Raw genomic sequence first — 22,492 nt, forward strand, 5'->3', positions numbered from 1 at the left:
GCTGGAAAATCCCTCTGCATTGAGGCTGCAACATAAAATGCTCAGCTCTGCCCTGTTGTGAATCGTGGGCTCTCCAGCTCAGCACCCCGGGCTCAGCGTGCAAACTGTGCACTGCTGAGCATGGCACGGGGACATCTCTGGCTGCAGGTCCTGTCTATCACAGTAGATAAACCTGATTGAGCAGAAGGCATCTCTGTGCCACGTGATGCCTTCCTCGTTACTCTGCACCATAAACAACGGGTCGGTCCCTGGAGTTGGGTCTTCCTCGGAAGGCTGGAGGGAGCCAGCAAGCAGGGGGGTTCACACAGACTGTACACGCTCGCCTAGCATGAGGAGGCTGCTCTGCTGTGATCGGAAACCACAGCACTGCCTCCAGCACCTCTTCCCTGTAATGCCAAGTATGCTAACACCAGGAGCCTTGTTAGCCAGTGCTAGGTCCAGTGGCTCCCGCAAGAAATGTGGCTGAGGATCTTGCTGCACATCCTTTTGGGGCTGAATGGTGGCAAGGACTGGATGAGCCTGGTGGGCTGGATGCTACTGGGGGCAGCCAGTGCTGCTTTGACGGGACCTCCGCCCAAGTAGTAATCAGACTCTTGTTTCTCTGGTGCATGGGATTGGATCAATAGCCGGGGCTTGGCTGCATTTCCCTGGAGCGGGAGCAGAGAGGTCAGTCGGTACTGGGTTATCGGACCAGGAGGCTGCAGTTGGAGTGGAGAGAGAGCTGGGTGATGTCCTCACTCTACTGAGCGAACCCACAACTACTGCAGAGAGAGAAGAACAGAGCCCCAGGCCCAGACACTGCTTCAGCCTGCAGCCATGGTACCACTGGCTTGTGTAGCAGCACCCAACACTGTGCATTGTGCATTCCAGAAGGAACCGTCCCTGCCCTGAGGGCCTTGCAGTCTCAGGGTAGCACCCAACGGAGCTCATGGACCGGGCTGAGCTGGGCCAGGCCCCTGAAGGAAGCAGCACTGGTGATTATGTGCCACCTCTTGCTGGGTCAGAACAGAGCAGTGCCCCTGTCTGGCATGAGGGGTGCTATGCTGCAGAAGCAGCTGCCTTTCCACTGAGTGGGCCTGCCCACTTGCCAGACATATTCCAGGGCACCTTGTGAAAGATGACTCTAGGAGTCAGATTGCTAAGAGCTCAGACTCAGTGTGCCATGCTTACCTGAGTATCTGGCCCTAGGTGTGTTAACTCTGGTGTCCTGGGCAAATCCCAGCCTGGGTCATCACCTACTGCCACAGAGTGTTTGCCCCATAGTTTCAGCTGGATTCACTGTTCTTTACTTCCTATCCCAAGTTGTTGCATAGTGTTACTTAAACAGCTGCTGCATCACCCCAGAGGTGGCTGCATTTCAGTGGTGACTGGATTCCTAGTTCCTGTTTGTGAAGTGTTGTGTGATCCTTCGGGGTGCAAGGCGCCCAGTAAATGTGTGTTACTGTCATTACTTCCATTGCTTTAGTACAGGTTTCAGAGTAGCAGCCGTGTTAGTCCGTATCCGCAAAAAGAACAGGAGTTCTTGTGGCACCTTAGAGACTAACAAATGTATTAGAGCATAAGCTTTCATGGGCTACAGCTCACTTCATCGGATGCCTAGCACTGCGACACTGTGATCCCTTCTAGACCCATTTGAAGGGTTTTCTCCAGATAGCAGAGTTGGTTTTATTATAATTGTAGTTTAACCCACACCAGTTGTTGTAGTTTCTGAGCCAAGAGACCCGGCTCTTCCCAAGTCACTTCTCACATCCTTTGAGCATCTCCGCCCCAGTCTCGCTTTGCTCTGCTGCTAACAAGTCATGATTTGCTTTGAAAATGTTACCGAACCGTGGCTAGGGCCTGCCAGCTCTGGAAATAGGTGCTCGTCCGTAGAGAAAGGATGGCCGTGAGCCTACAGCTCTGGACTGGAACACTGGAGATCTGGGTTTCTGGCTCTGCCATAGATTGCCTGTGTGATTCTGGGCAAATCTCTCTAGGCCTGGTCCCCGTATGCGATGGAAGGGTGGTTATCTTTCCACCCGGCCAGTCTGGCCTGTCTACAGCATAAGCTCTTTAGGGCAGGGACTGTCTCACTGTGTATCTGTGCAGAGCTCAGACCCCTGGGTACTGCCATAATACGCACCCTAATGCGCATAGGCAGTTCTAGTATCAAGGGAAACCGCCACGTGTGGTCTGGGGATGGGATGAGCCAAGGGTTTGACCTGCTCACCAGCTCTCTTGTCTTTCCCTCATGTTAGCTAATACACCTCTCTTCCAAATGCCGACACGGCAGCAAGCCGCAGCACCATGTGTGCACTCCTAGGGGGTTCTGGTCAGAGGCTCGGGGTCTGCATCAGTGTGCGAAGCGCTTCTCCCTGCCCCCCTGCCCTGTGCTCTGTCGCCTCCTGCTTTATGACCTGTGACTATATTAGCATCACCCTGCACAGGAAGTGCAAGGTTAATAATAGCCCAAGTGTCTCAGTTAGCCATGTCTCACCGGGGGCTCTGCCTGCTTTGCTTCCTGAGGGGCACTACGTTGCTGCTCAGGCTGGGGGCCAAGGCCAGGGGCTGCATCCCAGACAAGCACACAGAGCTGGGAGAGGGCCCCGCAGAGCCAAGCAGGACCAATAGCGGCTGGAAATGGTTCTGGATAAACTGGTGAGATTTCTGGTGTGGAGAAGGAGGGCTCTGTAGCAAGCTTGGGTTCATTGTAGATTCGTGGCACTTTTATTTCAAGGGATTTTTCATTGATTTCCATGCCAAGGATGGAGAAATAGTCCATGTCCCGCCCACACTGACTTTTCCTGGCCAGGGGAACAGGACCCTGGGCCAGACAGATGTGCCCAGCTGTGGGCAGGGCTATGGCTGGGTTATAAACTCTGTAGCTGTGGAAAGCCTGGCTGTGTTACTAGCTTCTCCATCTCTCCCCAGCTGCTTTGTGTCAGGCCAGCCTTGGGAGCCTCACCCAGGAAGTGGCCAGGGACCATGTCCCTCATGGCGCCCCATCATCCGTTCCCTCCCCTCCTGGTCCCAGTGCAGCCGCCACTGCTGGGAGGTGCAGCCCCGAGCAGGCTGCTGGAGCTCCGCTATCTGGTGCTGGTTCTTTAACTCCCTCACACCAAGATTGTGATGATGGTGGATTGTTTTCACTGCAGTAGCACCCCAGGCCCTCTTTCTGCTACATGCACAAACACACTGGGCGTGACAGAGCTCTCCTCCCATCCCTTCCATTGACCTGATGCGATCCCCTCCCAGCACAGCAAGGGGGAGCCTGCCCTGCTGGCAGGGGCTGGGAGGGGAAGCTGGTGCTGGGACAGGCACAGTGGAGGGTTTGAATGGGGCATTGCATGCATGTTGTTGCAGCACTGAGAGCCCTTCTCCCTTTTCTTGCACATCCAGTGGCTGGCTCAGGGCTTTCAGCGCCGGTAAGAGCCAGGCGGGGTGAGAGCATTGGGGAAGGAAGCCGTTTCCCTTGTGTTCCTGAGCTGGGTCTGCATATAAAGGGGAGCTTTGCTGCGGGGCATTTCAGAGACAGCTCCTTCTGCTTCAGCACAGACCCCCAGCCAGGCTCCAGCACTGAAAAGGCCGCCTGCTAGCGACAGTTCCCTGTGCTGGTGTGGGACGGGGGCAGCAGGAATTGGGGGGATGGGGTGATTGAGCCCACTGTTGTTGCAAGGTCCCTGCTAGGTCTCCTGGAGCTGGCTGGTGCCACTTGTTCCCTACAGTGTGTGCCCAGTGCTAGGAATGACTCATGCCCCTAGCCCTGCAATGGGCACCCTGGGCTGGTCGGAGCCAGGGTATATGCTGACTCATGTGCTCTCTTTTCTCTCCCAGGCCGATGCTGCAACCAGCTTTCTGAGGGCTGCAAGATCCGGGAACCTGGACAAAGCCTTGGATCACCTGAGGAATGGGGTAGATATTAACACCTGCAATCAGGTAGGTTAAGGTCACTAGGATTCTGGTACCAGCCCCTGAGGTCCTATAATTATGTGCCCTCTTAGCCCATGTATGACCACCCCAGAGTGGGGGTGTTTGCTGGGTAACAAGGGGAGCGAACTGGTAGGCAGGGAGCGTGGCTGGCGGCTCCCCCGAAGGGTGTGAGGAACTGAGGCCGCTGGGTGGGGCGCAGAGTGCTTGTCACAGGATAGAGGGCAGATCAGCAGTGGCGGGTGCAGTATGTGGGCCGGGAGGCCCATCCTCAAGGCCTTTTATGGACCTCCCCCACCCCCAGCATTTGGTCCCCTGGCTCTCAGCAGCAGTAGATGAAGGTGGAGAGGGGTGTTACCAAAATGCCAGGCCCTTAGGGCTCCCTGGAGGTGCTGGACTGGCGGAGCCACTCACACTGCCAGGCCCGGCTCCTCTGTCCAGGCAGTGAGAGCTGCAGTCTCCAGAGGGATTGTCAACAACAGCTGGGCAGCTGCCAAAGAGCAGGGCCCGGGCTGAGCAGGGGGAGGCGCCTGCGGGGGGGTGGGTGGGGGGGAGGGGTCGGGATGGCTCAGACTGCAGTGGGTGCTCTCAGAGGAGGCTGGGCTAGAGGGGGGTGAGCTCTGACGCACAGACTCTGCAGACAGTGTCAGTGTACGTGTGCCTGCTTCGTGCTGAGCCCCAGAGCCGCCCCATTCATACTCACCACTCCCGTTGATCCAGCCACTGCAGCTACGGGAGCAGGGGCTACAGGCAGGTTGCACCTGACAATGCCTTTTCTACACCGCCGGGTGGAGGGGTACATGTACAGCACTGCTGTGCCCTGGCTCCAGCGAGCCCCTGGAAGCACATCAAAGGCCATGCTCTGCTCCCAGTGACACTGGGGGAACTCCATTGACTGCAGGGGGTAATTCTTGTCACTGAGAGCCCAGCCCAGCCTCAGCCCAGCCCCAGCTCTCTGTAACAGAGTTTGCTCCTAAGGGGGAGCAGGCGTCTGCTGTCTCTCCCGGCTTGGAGAGAACTCCTCTGCTCCCAGCATCCGGCTCTGGGCTGGGCCCCTGCAGCACCTTTGCTGACCGGCATCCAGCAAGTGCAGGGGCGGTATGTGGCCACTGGAAGGTTAGAGCAAGCGTCGCTGTGGGCAGAGGAAGGCGAAAGTTATAATGTCTCTGTCGCAGCTGGATGAGCCACTGTTCTCTTCGGTCTGTCAGACACATACATGGCTCATGCAAATGTACACGCTCCCCGCAGTTGTGTGTTTGTGTGTGGTGCTAGGGAGGTGTGTGTGCGCTGTGTGCATGGTGCTCTGTGTGTGTGTGTGCGTGTGGGGCTGTGTGTGTGTGCGTGGCGCTGCGTGTGTGTATGGCGCTGCGTGTGTGTGGCGGTGGGTGTGTATGTGTGTGCGCTGTGTGCATGGTGCTCTGTGTGTGTGTGTATGGTGCTCTGTGTGTGTGGGTGTGGCGGTGGGTGTGTATGTGTGTGCGCTGTGTGCACGGTGCTGTGTGGGTGTGCGTGTGGCGCTGTGGGTGTGTGCGCGTCGCTGTGTGTATGTATGGCACTGTGTGTCTGTGTGTGTGTAGCGCTGGGTGTGCGGTGCTGTGTGTGTTTGCGTGGGGGGTTGGGCTGTCTGGGTTCAGCAGTCCACGGTGCCTTCACATGGGGCTTCGTGATCCTGCCATGCAGTGGCCTGGTTGCAGCTTCTTCAGCTGGGCCGAGGTCTGGGGCTCTGGCTGCTCCCATGTGCCTGTGCACCCTGCCACTGGCCCCAGCTGTGCCTGAGACCTGTCCCTGTGGCTGCTGTTTGAAGGCAGCTGCCAGGCGGTCCTGCTCAGCGCTTGTCTGATCCAGTGCCCTGCACAGGAGGCTGCTGCAGTGTGTCTGGTAGCCAGAGTCCAGGGCGGTGCTGTCTTGACAGCAGCCAATGATCACAGGAGCCCAAACCAATTCAGGGAATATAAGGAACCGGGGGGGGGGAGAGATTCTCACTGGGAAAGTGCTAAAAGGCTGGGGGCAGGGGCAGAAGGAGGTGAGAGCAACGTGCTCTCAAGCCAACAGTATCTGGAGGGAGCCCCACTCGTGTCCCAGTCCCAGGGGAGTTTCCTAAGCCAGCAAAGAGAAGGCCAGAAATCAGGCTCCTTGGTGGTAATGGCTGTATCCTGGCTGTTGAAGGGGCCAGGCTGGAACTGTGATCTCTGCATGCTCAGGGGGCACCCCGGGGGCTGTTGCTCTGACACGTTGGAGCTTAGGACTGGTGGCATGTTGTTAGCCGGGGAGGGTTTCCCCAGTTGCGGTGGCTGTAGGAGGGTGAGTGTGGAGGGCTGGGGTCTGTGCCGTCACTGCTCCAGACCCTGCAGCGGGGAGTTCATCGAAGGCACCTGTCTCACAGCAGCAAGGGAGTATCAAATTAGCAGCCCCCAGCTCGACACTTGGACCCATCTCCAGGAAGCATTGTCACTGCAATTTATGCTGTGTGAGCCAGTCACATCGGGGCCCATCATCACACACACAGGCTTCTAGAGCCCATGCTCTGGTCTGCTCAGATTCTCATGCCCATCACCATGATATCTGAGAGGCTCTAGCCATCCGGCTCATGTTCACATGCTGCCTGTGACTGCGCTGGGCTTGCAGGGGTGTAAGTCAGAAGTGAATTGGCCCAGAGTTGACCTGTAGAAAGTCTCTACCTTTGCTGATCCTTTAAACTCTTTGAATGAGAGCTGTTCCCTTGGGCTCTCCCCTTTCCTGGGCTCCTTCCTCTGGGACAGAGACTCGGACCCCTGCCCAGGTCCTGGCAGGTACGCAAAGCAGGAACTGATTGTGTATTTTGCTACCGTGTAAGTCTCCATGGGGATGCTGCTATTGAGTCTCTGGCATGTGAAGGATTTGTAGATCTGAACAGTTCACCCTCACCTTAGTGCCAGGCCCCTGGGCTTTGTGCCAGGCTCCATGCTAAGTAGATCAGAGACTTACACCGAATCCAGGCAGGATCTTCCGAGCGGCTGTGCTTTCGTTTCCGAATCCAGCACGCTCATTAAACCCAACTGCTGCTCTCTTCTGTGGGCTCCCTGGTGGAGCGGAGCCCCTGATATTGAGCTGCGGCATGAGGCTGGTTACTTGGCACGCTCGCCCTGCTCCTGGGTACATTCACTCACTCCTCAGTGAGGGTATTTAACAGGCCCGCTGCTCTCTCAGATCACTGGGAATGTGTGTGGGGGGCTTTTTAAAGGGGGCGAGAGACATTTAATTCTGAGTCACGTTCTTTTCCTATGCGTTCTGGAGCTCCCCCCCAGTGCAGCACGGTGTCGCTGGATGCAAAGGGAAGCTGGGATCTGTTAGTTCTGCCTGCTCTGTGCTCAGCTTTGGGCATCCCCAAGGCTGGGGGGTAGCAGGCGAGAGTGAGCTGAGGGGGCTGTGGCTACTTCCAAGGTGTGAGAAGTCATGAATAGAGGGCCTTGAACCATGCTGATACTTCACCTTTGAGAATAACTGAAAGCTCCTGAGGAGACCTGAGAATGTGTCCAGCCCCATCGCTTTATTCCCAGAGAGAAGGAATGCTGGGGTCTGGAGGAGGCTGTGCGGGCAGAGAGCAGAGCTCGCGCGGCTGGTTCTGGACGTCCCTTTCCTAGCACGGTGGGGGATGCAGGTTCCCATCAGCCAGAGTCTCCATTCAGCAATGTGCAGGGAGCCCTGCCAAGCCTGCTGCTGGTGAGATGCTGTAGTGCCTGGACTGGGAGGACCTGGGAGCGTGTGACTGCGGCAGTCAGGAGCCTCCATCAGTGATGTCTTCAAACTGGTTCCCGTTTGCTTTGTGCCATCTTGCTGTGGTTAGATGGCACCTTTGGGTTTCCCTCCTGGGGAATATCAGACCTGTGGGAAAGGTCCAACCTCACATGTCCTGTATATAATAAAGGGGATATATGTGGTCAGACCTATCCCACAGGCCCTGTATTCTTACACAAATGCAGAGACCTTAACATGCCATCTGATCTTCATCCCCATCCTTCTGATTCCATCATCATCGTCGGCACCAGTACCAGCATCTTCACTGTGCATCTCCTTCCTCCACGTGTCTGTCCGATTCCTGGGCACTTCACTGCCCTCGCTTTCAGTTCAAGATCTGAGAACAGGCAAAGCCCGTTGCTGCCAGCTTCCTGGTCAATAGGAGCTAGCATTACCTGCTGCCCTCCTGCCATCTGGGCTGTCCAGGTGTGCAGCCAGGTCAATCTCCTAATCTGTAACCTCGCCCAGGCCCTGTACCTCGCTCCCTGCGGAGATCAAAGCCCCGTCTCTCGTGTTTTCAGAATGGTTGAGTGTATTGTGCATGCAGCCACTGGCCAGAGTATTTCTGGGCAGCGTTCTCAGCAGTTAGGTGTGGGAACAGGATGCCTTTCCGTTTAGGTCACTGCACAGGCTCCGGTCCTCCAGATTGGTTTGGGTCAAATGCTCGAACAGACTGCGTTGTTCTCGAGGCTTGAATACAGCCTCATCACTCTGGGGCCGGAGAATAATGATTTTTCACAGGTTTCCCAGCATCTGAGAGGATATAAACTGGCCATCGGGAAGTTTAGACAAAGGTTTCTAACCATCAGAGGAGTGAAGTTCTGGAATAGCCTTCCAAGGGAAGCAGTGGGGGCAAAAGACCTGTCTGGCTTCAAGATTAAGCTCGATAAGTTTATGGAGGAGCTGGTATGATGGGATAACATGATTTTGGCAATTAATTGATCTTTAAATATTCATGGTAAATAGGCCCAATGGCCTGTGATGGGATGTTAGATGGGGTGGGATCTGAGTTACTACAGAGAATTCTTTCCTGGATATCTGGCTGGTGAATCTTGCCCACATGCTCAGGGTTCAGCTGATCACCATATTTGGGGTCGGGAAGGAATTTTCCTCCAGGGCAGATTGGAAGAGGCCCTGGGGGTTTTTCGCCTTCCTCTGTAGCATGGGGCACGGGTCACTTGCTGGAGGATTCTCTGCACCTTGAAGTCTTAAAACCATGATTTGAGGACTTCAGTAGCTCAGACATAGGTGAGAGGATTATCGCAGGAGTGGGTGGGTGAGATTCTGTGGCCTACGTTGTGCAGGAGGTCAGACTAGATGATCATAATGGTCCCTTCTGACCTTGATATCTATGACTCTATGAATCTATATTTACTGACCCTGAACGTGACAGGATGTGTGTGTTACAGAGAGAGAATCTGAGTGTGTTTATTGCCATGTGTGTGTGTCACAGACAGAGTGCCTATGTGTCTATGTTCATGTGTCTGGTATGCAATCGTTCAGAATGTGTGTCTATAGCCATGTGCTGTGTGTGTGTGTTAGTTACAGAATGAGTGTGTCTATGGCTGTGTGTGTGTTACAGAACCTGCTTTCACTGCACAATATCCGTCTCTCCATTTCAGCTTGTTTTTTAGGAGCTTTGCGTCCTCCCAGGCTAGGTGCATTTCCACTTGGCATGATGCCTCTCCCCTCATGGGATCTGAAAGTCTTTTGAGTCAATTTTCAGCAGATGTGTGTGGATTTGTAGGTTTTACTCTGGTACGATTGGGGCTGTCTCCAGAGATCAACAGAAGAATATTTTACAAGGAATAAATTCATCTCTTGGCTCTGGTACTTTGCAAGGGGCTTTTCTAGCAGGAGATAGAAGGAAAGACTCTGTAGTAAAATTACTCAACCATGAGGGGTTTTTTAAGTTGAATGTTAATGTTGAGTGTTTCCCGGAAGCTGGATGGAGCTGGAACCCCAGGGATGCTGCTGGGAGCCCTTCCTTGTGTTTCCCGCGCAAGCCGGATTTCAGTGGAGACAAATCAATGCCCTAAAGTGACCTTTTACTGCTTTAGAGAAGCACCAGCAGACAGCCAGCACGTGTGATGCACCAGGCAGGAGTGTGTCCCCACAGGGGATGCTCACAGCTCAGATGGGCTCCACACACCCCGCTGCAGGAACAAGGAAGCACCCACGTGCGGGAGGCATTCTCTGGGGGCAGAAGTCCCAGTTGAAACGGCCTATGAGGGTTTAAGCCCCTCCCCACCTGCCGCCTCAGCCCTGTTGGTCACCCCTGGGATACTGAACTGGGCACCAGAAATAAGAGCAGAAGCTGCCTCAGTGGCCTCTTGGGTGCTGACTGTGCTGACAGCTGGATGTGGTGAAATGCTAGCTGCATACCGAGGCTGTGTGTAGGAGAAATGCCAAACCGAGCACTAATAGAAATGTCCATGGGGGTTTTGTTTTATTGATGACACAGTTTCCTGGAGTGTGTGCAGCTTAACAGCCGCACAGTCTCCTCCTGACCCTGCACTCCTCACTACCAGTGAAGACAATGGAAGCTGTAACTGAGTGAGAGCAGCATGCCTGGGCCCTCCCTGTGCAGCTTGCAAAGCAAGGAAGAAACCAGCAGCTTGTTTGGGTTTTGGCCTCCCCTTGCAGAGTTTGCAGCCCCAGTAGTGCAGCGCTGTGGGGGTGTGTGGGGGTGTGGGGGTGTGGGAGGGTGCATGGGAACCACAAGGCAAGGTTGGCTCGGAATGGGCTCAGCTGAGTGAAGGGCAGAACAAACAGTATCAAAGGGGAAGGTGAATGAGCTGCACATCGTGTCGGGCACTGCAGGGTAACAGAGACGTGTAAAAGTCATTTGCCATTGGACATAGGCCTCTGCAACTGGTTCTTCTGCTGATGAAAAAAATGACCTAATATTTGCACCTAATGTTTTATACAGTAACTTCAGTGAAAAATGTTCCCCTGGGGCATTTTCTCTAATACCTGGTGGGTTTTGTGTGCCTGTGTCTGGAGCCAAGGTTAAAGGCAGCTGCTGTTTCTGATACGATCGGTGGCCCAGACAGAGTGCCAAGCTACATTTTAAGTTTTTATTTAAATGTTGATGAATGTTAGGGCTTCTGCAGTCTTGTCCTATCCGGCTGGTCTGATGCAGCTCAGTCCTGATCTGCAGCCCCCGGCTAGCCGAGCTGTGGGCGCGTGCCACCCACCTTCGCTCTGCCAATGCACTGTAAAGCTGACCTGCAGCACCTAATGCTGGGTCCTCTTCAGCAGGGGCAGGAAGTCATTCCCCATTGTGTGCTGTGGGGACTGAGCTGAGCCCATTGTATTAATGTCATTGTGCCAGAGTGGGAATTTGCCAGGACCGCCGAAGTGAGCAGATAAGCCCTGGGCAGGGAGAGCTGCATTGTGGCAGAGTCGTTCTCTTTCTCACAGGGCTGCTGATGGCTCCCGGCGTTCGTTGAGCCCCCTCATGGTGCTCTGGAACTGCTCCCTACGGAGCCAGGCAGGACTCTGGGGAAGTCTCCTTTCTGGGAGCAGACTGACTGCAGGACACACAGCTCACACAGCTTCCACCTTCCTGGGTCTGACCTCGGAGCCTTCAGCCTCCTCTGCCCCTCCGTGCCCTTCCCCCAGCGAGTCCGCCCAGGCGGGCTCCTGGGGCAGCCAGAGGGTCCTGCCCCACAACTCTGCAGTCAGACGTGACTCTTAGCCAGCCAGGAAAACAGAAGGTTTATTAGATGACAGGAACATGGTCTAACACAGAGCTTGTAGGTACAGAGAACAGGATCCCTCAGCCGGGTCCATTTTGGGGGTCAGTGAGCCAGACAACCACGTCTGCACTTCACTCCTCGTCCCCAGCCAGCCCCCAACTGACTCACTCTCCGCCCCCTCCTCCTCTGGGCTTTGTCCCTTTCCCCGGGCCAGGAGGTCACCGGATTCCTTTGTTCTCCAACCCTTTAGCTCTCACCTTGCAGGGGGGAAGGGCCCAGGCCATCAGTTGCCAGGAGACAGAGTGTCGGCCATTTATGTACACTGGCCCTTTGCTCTGCAACAATTACACGCCCTTATTCCACCACCTAGAGACTTAAGAAATGCATAGGGGAAACTGAGGCACCCCTACGGTGTTCAGAGGAAACATTAAGAACAGTCCCACTTCGTCACAGCCTTCATCCTCCAGTGCAAGGTGCAGGGAGAAGACTGCATCAGGAGCTGCTGTGTGGTGCCTCGGCATCGGGCTCTGATAGCAGGGCAAACACTCCCGTTGCTTCCCCAGCAGGAGCCTGCTGCGGCACCAGCCCTTGGCCTGCCTTGTAAAGACACCCTCTGGGAAGGGGCTCTCGGCAGGGCTCCCCAGGATAGGGAGGGCTGCTCCCAGCTGAGGCTTTGGAGCCCACAGCTCTGGGTCCAGAGTACTGGGAGTGGGTTGGGGTTTGTACTGTGCCTAGCCCGAGGGTTCCTGGTCTCTGAGCGTGGCCTCTGGGTGCTGCTGCTGCGCTGATACTAAGAGCGAATGCCTGGAGGAGGGGAGCATTGTGCTGGCAATGGGAAAACAGTCGGGGCGCTTGTGTTCACCCTGCAGCAGCCAGTGGCATCCCAGACGCCAGGGGCCGGGGGAACCTGACGGGCAGCAGGGTGTGTGTGAGCAGAACAGGCAGCCGTGTGCTGTGCTACTCAGAGCAGCACCACAAGGTGTTCGTCCCAACTGGGGTGGCGGGTGTCGCTGGGAGTCCCGGTGTTGGCTTGGCTGGTGGGGTTTTGTGCTAAACCTAGCAGCCTGCTGTGCAGAGCGTTGGCACTGGGGCATTGCTGGAAGAACGATGCTGGGGGTGGTGATGCTGCTGCCAGATGCTGGTGGGTTTGTCTGGCACAGGAGCTCTGTGGGTGGGCAGATGGCGGGCACCAAAACACCAGCAGCCAGCGGATTCTCCCTGCCAGCGGATTCTCCCTGCTCCATCTGGATGCTGATGTGAGCTGATCTCCTGAGGCAGCAGCTCCTCACAGGGGTTTATCACTCTGGGATTCTGATGTCCCTGCTTAGAGAGGAGCATTTCACAGGGAGAGTGAACTGGCTGGACACCAGCAACTGCTGAATCATAGTCCCAGCTCTGAGGCCTCGAGCAAGTTACACCTGCCTCTCTTTCCCCATCTGTATCATAGGGCAGCGAGATTGATCTGCATTGGGTTTGGGGTAGCTGATCTAAAGGCTCAATGCTGTTAGCAGCTGGTGGCCCAGGGCTTCGCTCTGCTCTGTGCAGCCTCGTGGGCTTTGTGTTTGCAGCCCTGGCTCCATGGCAGTGGGGTTCCCCTCTGCTGCTCACAGCTTCCACAAGTGTGTTCCCCAACCTGGCTAACCAGCCCGCCACTCTGCTCTTTCCAGAACGGGCTGAACGCCCTGCATCTGGCCTCCAAGGAAGGCCACGTGAAGATGGTGGCTGAGCTGCTGCACAAGGAAATCGTTTTAGAAACAACAACCAAGGTAAGGGCTGGCCCTGGCAGGAAATGGGGGCTCAGCACATCCTTTGCCCACATTGTACTCGGGAGAGGCTCGGCTTGTAGCAATGGCACTGGGCTGACGCGCAGGAGATTTGGGTTCTGTTTCTGTCTCTGCCACAGCCTCTCTCTGCAGCCTTGGGCAGGTTCCTTCCCCTCTCTGCTCTATAAACCGGGGTGAGTGATACTGACCTGCCTCCCGGAGCGCAGGGGCCTTCTCCATGTCGTGTGTAAAGCAAAATGGGACTCCCAGTTGGATGACAGGGCTAGAGGAATCATAGAATCATAGAAGATTAGGGTTGGAAGAGACCTCAGGAGGTCATCTAGTCCAATCCCCTGCTCAAAGCACGACCATGGAGACATCCCTGGGTGAGTAGGTGTGTGACGATGTGACGCAGCAGGGAGGGGGGAGTGTTGACCTGGGAATGTGCCCTGGGGACGGGAGACCTGAGAGCCTGTCACCTGAGCCAGGAGGGGGAGGGGGAGGTAACACCTCTGCCCAGGAATGTGGAGGGAGGCTGCAGCAGGGAACCTGCTCGGTGGGTTTAGTTTCAGTTTGGGGCTGGGTGGAGGAACACAGGGAACCCCAGGGCTGGGGTCTAAGCTCCCTGCTCCCCCAGAAGGACTTCACTGAGGGGTCCTGGGTGTACCCACAAGCTCTGTTTTGGACTGTGTTCCTGTTGTCCAATAAACCTTCTGTTTTACTGGCTGGCTGAGAGTCTCAGTGAATCCCAGGAAGAGGGGTGCAGGGCCTGGACTCCCCCACACTCCGTGACAACTCTCTCTCCCCCCCTTCGAGACTGAACTGAGCGGGGTCACTGTGACCAGTGACCTGGGGAAGTTCGGGGCCCCCTCTCCGGGACAGCGCATCCGCTATCAGGTTGGCACTTCCCTTCACATGGACCACGTCCATGTCGTAATCCTGCAGGAGCAGGCTCCACCTCAGGAGCTTGGCGTTGGCTCCTTTCATCTGGTGCAGCCAGGTCAGGGGAGAGTGGTCGGTGTAGACGGTGAAGTGTCGCCCGAAGAGATAGGGCTCTAGTTTCTTGAGGGCCCACACCATGGCCAGGCACTCCTTCTCGATGGCCGCGTAGTGTTGCTCCCGGGGTAGCAACTTCTTGCTCAGGTACACGATGGGGTGTCTCTCCCCCTTTTCATCCTCCTGCATTAACACCGCCCCCAGTCCCGTGTCGGAGGCGTCGGTGAACACCACAAAGGGCTTGTCAAAGTCTGGGTTTGCTAGAACTGGGCCACTGACCAGAGCCTCCTTCAGCGCCCGGAAAGCCTCCTGGCACTGCTCGGTCCAGACCACCTTGTCTGGCTTCCCCTTCTTGCATAGCTCCGTGATGGGGGTGGCTATGGCGCTAAAGTGGGGCACAAATCTTCGGTAGTATCCTGCCATCCCAATAAAGGCTTGGACCTGCTTTTTGGTGTGGGGAGCGGGCCAGTCTCTGATCACCTCCACCTTGGCCGGTTCCGGCTTTAGGCGGCCGCTCCCCACCCGATGGCCCAGGTAAGATACTTCAGCCATCCCCACCTTGCACTTCTCCGCTTTGACAGTCAGCCCAGCCCCCTGGAGTCGGTCCAGCACTTGTCTAACCTGGGACACGTGGTCCTCCCAGGTCTGGCTAAAGACACAGATGTCGTCAATATACGCCACGGCAAAACTCTCCATCCCCCTCAGGAGCTGGTCCACCAGGCGCTGGAAGGTGGCCGGCGCTCCCTTGAGGCCGAAAGGCAGGGTCAGAAACTCATAGAGCCCCAGAGGGGTGATAAAGGCCGATTTCAGCCGGGCATCTGCATCCAGCGGCACTTGCCAGTAGCCCTTTGTAAGGTCCATGGTGGTAAGGTACCGAGCTCCTCCCAGCTTGTCTAGGAGCTCGTCCGGCCTGGGCATGGGGTAGGCATCCGATACAGTGATGGCATTGAGCTTCCGATAGTCCACACAGAACCGGACTGACCCATCCTTTTTGGGGACCAGCACCACCGGCGAGGCCCAAGGGCTGGCCGATGGCTGGATCACCCCCAAAGCCAGCATGTCCCGGACCTCTCTTTCCAGGTCCTGAGCAGTTTTCCCTGTGACTCGGAAGGCGGAGCATCTTATCGGCGGGTGCGACCCTGTCTGCACCCGGTGGACAGTCAGATTAGTGCGTCCAGGCTGGTTGGAAAACAGCTGTCGGTACGGATGCAGCACCCCCCTGACCTCAGCTTGCTGGGCAGGGGTGAGCTGATCCGAGAGGGGGATTGTTTCCAGGGGGGAACCAGCTCTGGTCCCAGGGAATAGATCTACTAAAGGGTCATCTCCCTGCTCCTCCCACTGACCACACACAGCTAACACCACATTCCCCCTGGCATAATATGGCTTCATCATATTCACATGGTACACCCGGCGGTGGTGGGCCCGGTTCGACAGCTCCACCACATAGTTTACCTCATTGAGCTGCTTGACGACCTTGAACGGGCCCTCCCAGGCGGCCTGTAATTTGTTCTTTCTCACGGGGATGAGAACCATCACCTGATCCCCGGTGGCGTAGGCACGGGCCCGCGCCGTGCGGTCATACCAGACCTTCTGCTTCCTCTGGGCTCTGGCCAGATTCTCCCTGGCCAGGCCCATGAGTTCAGCCAGTCTCTCTCGGAAGGTCAGGACATACTCCACCACTGACTCTCCATCGGGAGTGGCCTTCCCCTCCCACTCGTCTCTCATCAGGTCCAGGGGGCCCCTCACCCTCCTTCCATATAACAGTTCGAAAGGCGAAAATCCGGTAGACTCCTGGGGCACCTCCCTGTACGCGAACAGCAGGTGAGGTAAGTACTTGTCCCAATCCTGCGGGTGCTGGTTCATAAAGGTTTTCAGCATCATCTTTAGCGTCCCGTTAAACCTCTCCACCAGCCCATTGGACTGGGGGTGATACGCTGAGGCCCAGTCATGCCGGACCCCACATTTCTCCCACAAGCACCGGAGCAGGGCCGACATGAAGTTGGAGCCTTGGTCTGTCAAGACTTCCCTGGGGAACCCCACTCGGCTGAAAATGGTCAGGAGCGCATCTGCCACGGTGTCTGCTTCAATGGAAGCTAAGGGCACTGCCTCGGGGTAGCGGGTGGCGAAATCTACCACCACCAGAATGTATTTCTTCCCCGACCGGGTCGTCTTGCTGAGAGGCCCCACGATGTCCATGGCCACCTTCTGGAAAGTCTCCTCTATGATGGGCAAAGGTCTCAACGCCGCTTTCCCCTTGTCCCGGGCCTTCCCCACCCTCTGACAGGGGTCACAGGATCGGCAATACTGCCGGACGGTGGTAAAGACCCCGGGCCAGTAAAAGTTCTGTAGCAACCTCTGCCGGGTGCGCCGGATTCCCTGGTGCCCTGCGAGGGGGATGTCATGGGCCAGGGACAGGAGCTTGCGGCGGTACTTCTGGGGGACCACCAGCTGCCTCCTGATCCCACAGGACTCCCCTTCCCCTGGGGGAGCCCATTCTCGGTACAGGAACCCCTTCTCCCACAGGAACCTCTCCTGGCAGCCTCTCCTCATGGTCCGTCCCTCACTGAGGTCGGCCAGGTCCCTGAGCTTCTGCAAGGAGGGATCTTTCCTCAACTCGGCCTGGAACTCAGCGGCTGGGGAAGGGATGGGGCCCGGTTCCCCCTCCGTGGCCAGGTCTGAGGCCGCAGCCTCTCTGAGCCGTGCCCCTCGGCGCTCCCTCCCCACCCGAGTAGGGTCTCGCGCCTCCAGTGTGGTACCCTCCCCAGGGTCAGGTCGCAGTGCCCCTCGCCGGCTCTGGCTACGGGTCACAACCAGGGCGGTCTGGGGGTCGCTTGGCCAGTCCTCTAGGTCTCCCCCCATCAAAACTTCAGTGGGCAAATGGTGGTGTACCCCCACATCCTTGGGGCCCTCCTTGGTCCCCCATTTCAGGTGTACCCTTGCCACGGGCACCTTAAATGGGGTCCCGCCCACCCCCGTCAGGGTCAGGTAGGTGTTGGGCACCACCCGATCTGGGGCCACCACCTCGGGCCGGGCCAGCGTCACCTCCGCGCCCGTATCCCAGTATCCATTGACCTTCCCCCCATCCACCTCCAGGGGAACAAGGCACTCTCTCCGGAGGGACAGCCCCGCACCCACCCTGTAAACCGAGCACCCTGAGTCCAGAGCCTCCAGCCCTCTGGCGGGGCTGGCTGGGGGTACTCTTCCCTCCTGAGCAGGTGGCAAACTGGTAGCCCCCCTTTCCTGGGTCGCCTGCCCCTCGTCCAGCTGAGTCCCTACCCAGTTAACCCTGGGTAGGTTGGGTCTGCTCAGTTTGTCCCTGAGCCCGGGGCACTGGGCCTGTACGTGGCCTCTCTGGCCACAGTGATAGCAGCCCAGGTCACGTTGGTCCCCTCGAACGGGTCGGAGGGGCCCGACACCAGGCGTTCCCCTTTGGAGGGGGTTCTCCCTATTTCCCCACTGGGAGGCCCCATGGTGACTCTCTCTCTGCATCGGGGGGGGCCTGTTCTTTTGGGACTCCTCCCGGCTACCCCCTGACCGACTGTTCACAAACTCGTCGGCCAGCTGCCCTGCATGCTGGGGGTTCGCGAGCTTTTTGTCCACCAGCCACAGCCTCAGGTCGGAAGGGCACTGTTCATACAGGTGCTCCAGTACAAACAGGTCAAGCAGGTCCTCTTTAGCTTGGGCCCCCGCTGTCCACTTGCGGGCACATCCCTGCATCCTGTTGACCAGTTGTAGGTAGGTGACCTCAGGCGTTTTACGCTGACTCCGGAACCTTCTCCGGTACATCTCGGGGGTCAGCCCAAACTCACGGAGCAGGGCCTGTTTGAACAGTTCATAGTCCCCTGCCTCTGCCCCTGTCATCCGGCTGTAGACCTCCACGGCTTTGGGGTCCAGTAAGGGGGTGAGGAACTGGAGCCTGTCTGCAGGGTCAACCCTGTGCAGCTCGCAGGCATTCTCAAAGGCCGTCAGGAAGCTATCTATGTCCTCCCCCTCCTTCCGCTGGGCCAGGAAGCACTTATCAAAGCTCCTTGCAGTCTTGGGTCCCCCCTCACTCACCGCAGCCGGGGCCCCACTGCTCCTCAGCCTGGCCAGCTCCAGTTCATGCTGTCTTTGTTTCTCCTTCTCCTGCTGCTCATGTTGACGTTCCCTCTCCTTCTCCTGACACTCCCTCTCCTTCTCCTGACGCTCCCTCTCCTTCTCCTCCTGCTCATGTTGACGTTGTTTCTCCTTCTCCTCCTGCTCATGTTGACGTTGTTTCTCCTCATGTTGACGTTGTTTTTCATGATCCTCCAGCTCCCTCATTTTCCTCTCCCTCTCCCATTCCAGCCGCATCCGCTCCAGGGATGGGGAGCTCCGCTGGGAGGATCCCCTGCTGGCTGCTGGGGTCAGGGGGCCCTCGGTATTCGCTGGGCTTCCCACAACCCCTCCCCCAGGCATAGGTAGGAAGGGTCTCGGGGTGTCCTGGGCAGCAGTCTGACCCCTCCCAGCCTGGTCAGGCCCCAGGGCCCACGCTGCGTCCGCCGGGCGGCTTCCCTCAGGGACAGGGATCGGGTCATCCAAGCGATCCCTCTCCTCCAGCTGGGCAATCAGCTGTTCCTTGGTGGACCTCCCGACGCGCAGCCCCCTCTGCCTGCACAGCTCCACCAGGTCGCTCTTGAGGCGTTTAGCGTACATCTCCCGGCTGGCCACTCGCAGGCCGGGCAGCTGTCCACGGTTTCCAGGAAAAGCCCCTAGTGTGCCAGTCCTTCTTGAGGTCACCACCTCTTTGCCAGGGTCGAGCTGCAGACTCCTCTGCCCCTGGGACCGCTCGCTGCAATCCCCCGGGGGACCCTGTTACTGCAAAAGTCCTTCTCTCTGGTCACACACTCCCAGGGGTTAACCGCCCCCTGAAACCGTCTCTCTCTGAATCTTCAGCACGCCTGGTCCCCGTCAATCCCCCTTCGTTTTACTGTTCCCCAGTCACTTACTGCAGGAAGCGCCGTTCACGGGGTGCAGTAGATCCCACCGCTGCCACCAGTTGTCACGGAGTGTGGGGGAGTCCAGGCCCTGCACCCCTCTTCCTGGGATTCACTGAGACTCTCAGCCAGCCAGTAAAACAGAAGGTTTATTGGACAACAGGAACACAGTCCAAAACAGAGCTTGTGGGTACACCCAGGACCCCTCAGTGAAGTCCTTCTGGGGGAGCAGGGAGCTTAGACCCCAGCCCTGGGGTTCCCTGTGTTCCTCCACCCAGCCCCAAACTGAAACTAAACCCACCGAGCAGGTTCCCTGCTGCAGCCTCCCTCCACATTCCTGGGCAGAGGTGTCACCTCCCCCTCCCCCTCCTGGCTCAGGTGACAGGCTCTCAGGTCTCCCGTCCCCAGGGCACATTCCCAGGTCAACACTCCCCCCTCCCTGCTGCGTCACATCCTCACAAGGTGAAAAGAAATCCAGGCCTGGGTTCAGAGCCTGCAGGGGAGCACAGGGGGAGAACCCACTCCAGGAGCAGCGAGGGGCTTTCTGACGCTGGGAAAGAGGAGACCACGTCACTACGCATCCAGGAGAAGGGCAGCAGCAGGTACCTAACCTGTGAGAGCTTCCTCCTGTCCATATCTCCTATCCCAGGTCCAGCAGAACCCCACAGTCCCTTCCTCCCAGCCCTGGGCTGAGCTGCTCAGGCCCAGCCTGGTCCCTGCTGCCCCGAGGCAGCTCCCTGCAGTTGTAGTTCAATAATGTGTCATTGTCACCTTGCCTCACCCGAAAGTCACCGCGGAGGAGAGCAGTGCTCACTCGTGACAGGCGGGACAAAGGCTTTAGCGAACAGGCTGATGAATGAGCAACCTCCAGCACAGTCTGTGTCTGCATCTCCCTGCCGGCGCGTTCCCAGCCCTTCGGGGTTAGGAGGGCGCTGACATCCGTGGCGTGAGACCCGCAAAGGGGATGCAGCAGAGCCTGGAGATGGATCCGCTAAGCTCCTGCTCCCCCCTGCTAGGGCTCTGGCTGTTGAGGCCCGTTGAGCCTGACTCAGGGTTTTCTGGCTGCGCAGCCATTGATTTAATGGGGAATACAAAATCCTCCTCCTCCTTGTGCTGAAAAAAAGGGTGAGGGCCAAGCATCCTGTGCATGCTGCATGGAGCTGCAGGGCGATCCACGGGGCACAGCAGGTTCAGGAGAATCCGCTCCCAAGGGGGCCAGGCCCTGCTCTCCCCTCCCCACCCCAGCGCTGCAGGGCTGGGCCCTGCCTGCTCCAGTACTCGCTCCTAGCCACGGCGGCTGGCTCTGTCCGCTGACTTGGGGCCCTCTTGCCTTTCCTCTGTCACTAGTGGCCAGCTGGTGGGCTGGCTCCAGTCACTTGTTCTCTCGTTTATTGTCTCCCTTTCTCTGCTCCTTGCCCTCCCTGCACTGCCTTCATCCCTCCCTGCGCTGTCTGACCCCCGTCACACCTTTGCCTCTTGGCTCTTGTGTCCCACTCCCCTGCTGCAGCCTTGCTCCCACACGAGCCCTGTTTCCCCTGGCTGCAAGGTGCCAGCCGGCCTGGTCCAGCGGGGCCCTTCTCGCTGGCCCAGGGACTCAGGCAGCCTGTGGCTCTGCAGAGCTGCTCACAGAGCAGATGCAGTCAGGGCAGCAGGAGCAGCTGGGGGCATAGGGAGAGCAGCCTGCCGGGTGAGTTAGCAGGGACAGCCCTGGTCTCAGGTAAACCCAGCTCAGCAAGGGGCACCTGAGATGGGCGTTCAGCAGCCCCCTGTCCCACACTGATCTTCCCCAGGAAGCAGGGTCTCCACAGCCGCCTGCACACAGTGAATCCCTCCCAGTCACCCCCTACGCACCTCTCCAGCATGGAAACAACCACCAGCCCACGTGGCCCCAGCATGGCCTCCCGGCTCCCAGGACCAGGGACACAGAGACATACACACTTCGTCCCCCTCCCTGGTACAGAGTCCATGCCCATGGCTAGTGCACACAGCCTTCCTGTGTGCACGCTGGGTTTGCCTACCCTGGAGTGCTTGTTTGCTAACTAAGTCTATGTGCCCTCCCTTGGGACATGTGTGGAAATGCCATGGCTTGTCTGCACATGGGGTCTGCACGTGTTGGTTAGGTGTCAGCTAAGGCTTGTTGAATTACATGTTTCCATGAGCGCAGACTTGGCCTGCGCGGACAGGGTGCATGCTCCCCAATAGCTTGCAACCTCTAACACCAGCTCCAAGCACACCTGCCTGGCTTCCCCATGCACAGCCGCCCTCCGACCCTGACCCGTATGCTGCAGGCTGCTCTGTGGCGTGCCCTGACTCACCCTCTCCTGCTGTGTTTCAGAAGGGAAACACGGCTCTGCACATCGCGGCCCTGGCAGGACAGGAGGACGTGGTCCGGGAGCTGGTGAACTATGGGGCAAATGTCAACGCACAGTCACAGGTAAAACATGCTGTCTGGAACCGGGTCTGGGTGTTAAACAGCCCCCAGGCAGGTGCGCGGGCTCCTAGCTGGGGTGTTCTGACAGTGCTGAGCAGCCATACCCCAGAGCCCGCCCGCTTCCCAGCCCCACAGTGCTGACGGCCACTCCTTGGCTGGCTTTTCTCTTCCCATTTTCCTATGAGCCATTGGCAAGCCTTGTGCCTGAGCAGACACGGCGCCTCTGTCCGGCTGGGGAGGGTTAGAAATGTCATGGCAGGGGGACACAACCATGCTACCAGTGGTGGACTGCAGCTGCTGCTCTCCTGGAGGGTCAGTAAGAGCTGGAGAGAGAGAGAGAGAGAGAGAGAGGGTAGAAAGGAGGAAAGTGAAACATCCAGGGCCAGGTTTCCGAGGGCTCAGCACCCAACTCTGTGGCCACAGGTACTCAGCCTCCAGCGTACACCCAGCATGCTGAGCGCAGCTTGAACTCGGCCCCTAATGACTAGGGGCGGGGATGGGGAAAGCATGTTACCACACTTCATGCACAGAACCACCCAGGAACTGGGTATGTGACAGGGAGATGGTATCCATTTGATCGCCTCCCTGTCACTGGTCACCTGTCTGGCGAGGCACTGAGCCCTGCCGGGCAATAGCATAACTTGGCTGTGTCTGCGCAGTGCCCAGCACAACAGGGCCCTGTCTGGAGCTGCTGGGTGCTACTGGGGTGTGGATATTTACTAGCACTAGCGAATAGAGACGCTTTCCCATCTTGTACAGACCAAGCTCTTGACCCTTTGTTCTCCTCAGAGATCCTATGGCACTTTCTGAAGAGCAGGGGTGTTACCCCTGCCAGGTTTCCTGGGACAGTCCCAGCATCCATTCTGCTCCCCAAATGCCACTGGAGTTTCACTCCTCCTCCCACCCCTGCTGTGTTTCACCATGTGGGGTGGGGGTCGCTGCAGGCTTGCAGGGAGCTCTGGG

The 22,492-nt window shown here is 57.6% G+C and overlaps 2 protein-coding genes across 14 annotated transcripts in view; one reads left to right on the forward strand and one right to left on the reverse strand.

Annotated features, from left to right (window-relative positions):
* Positions 1-22,492, forward strand: part of ANK1 (ankyrin 1) — a 121,419-nt gene that overhangs the window by 62,022 nt on the left and 36,905 nt on the right. For all 13 annotated transcript variants that reach the window (XM_074940130.1, XM_074940120.1, XM_074940126.1 and 10 more), the window contains exons 2-4: positions 3,814-3,915; positions 13,052-13,150; positions 21,434-21,532. In XM_074940130.1, the coding sequence (XP_074796231.1) occupies positions 3,814-3,915; positions 13,052-13,150; positions 21,434-21,532 (300 nt within the window). The remainder of the gene's footprint in view (positions 1-3,813; positions 3,916-13,051; positions 13,151-21,433; positions 21,533-22,492) is intronic.
* LOC141978213 (uncharacterized) lies at positions 12,093-18,881 on the reverse strand. Its single transcript, XM_074940135.1, has 3 exons — positions 18,200-18,881; positions 13,357-13,430; positions 12,093-12,707 (listed from the first exon to the last, which is right to left on the reverse strand). The coding sequence occupies exons 1-3, from the start codon at positions 18,815-18,817 to the stop codon at positions 12,683-12,685; spliced, it is 717 nt and encodes a 238-aa protein (XP_074796236.1). The 5' UTR covers positions 18,818-18,881; the 3' UTR covers positions 12,093-12,682.

This window comes from Natator depressus, chromosome 26 (assembly GCF_965152275.1).
Source record: "Natator depressus isolate rNatDep1 chromosome 26, rNatDep2.hap1, whole genome shotgun sequence".
Classification (NCBI taxonomy): Eukaryota; Metazoa; Chordata; order Testudines; family Cheloniidae; genus Natator; species Natator depressus.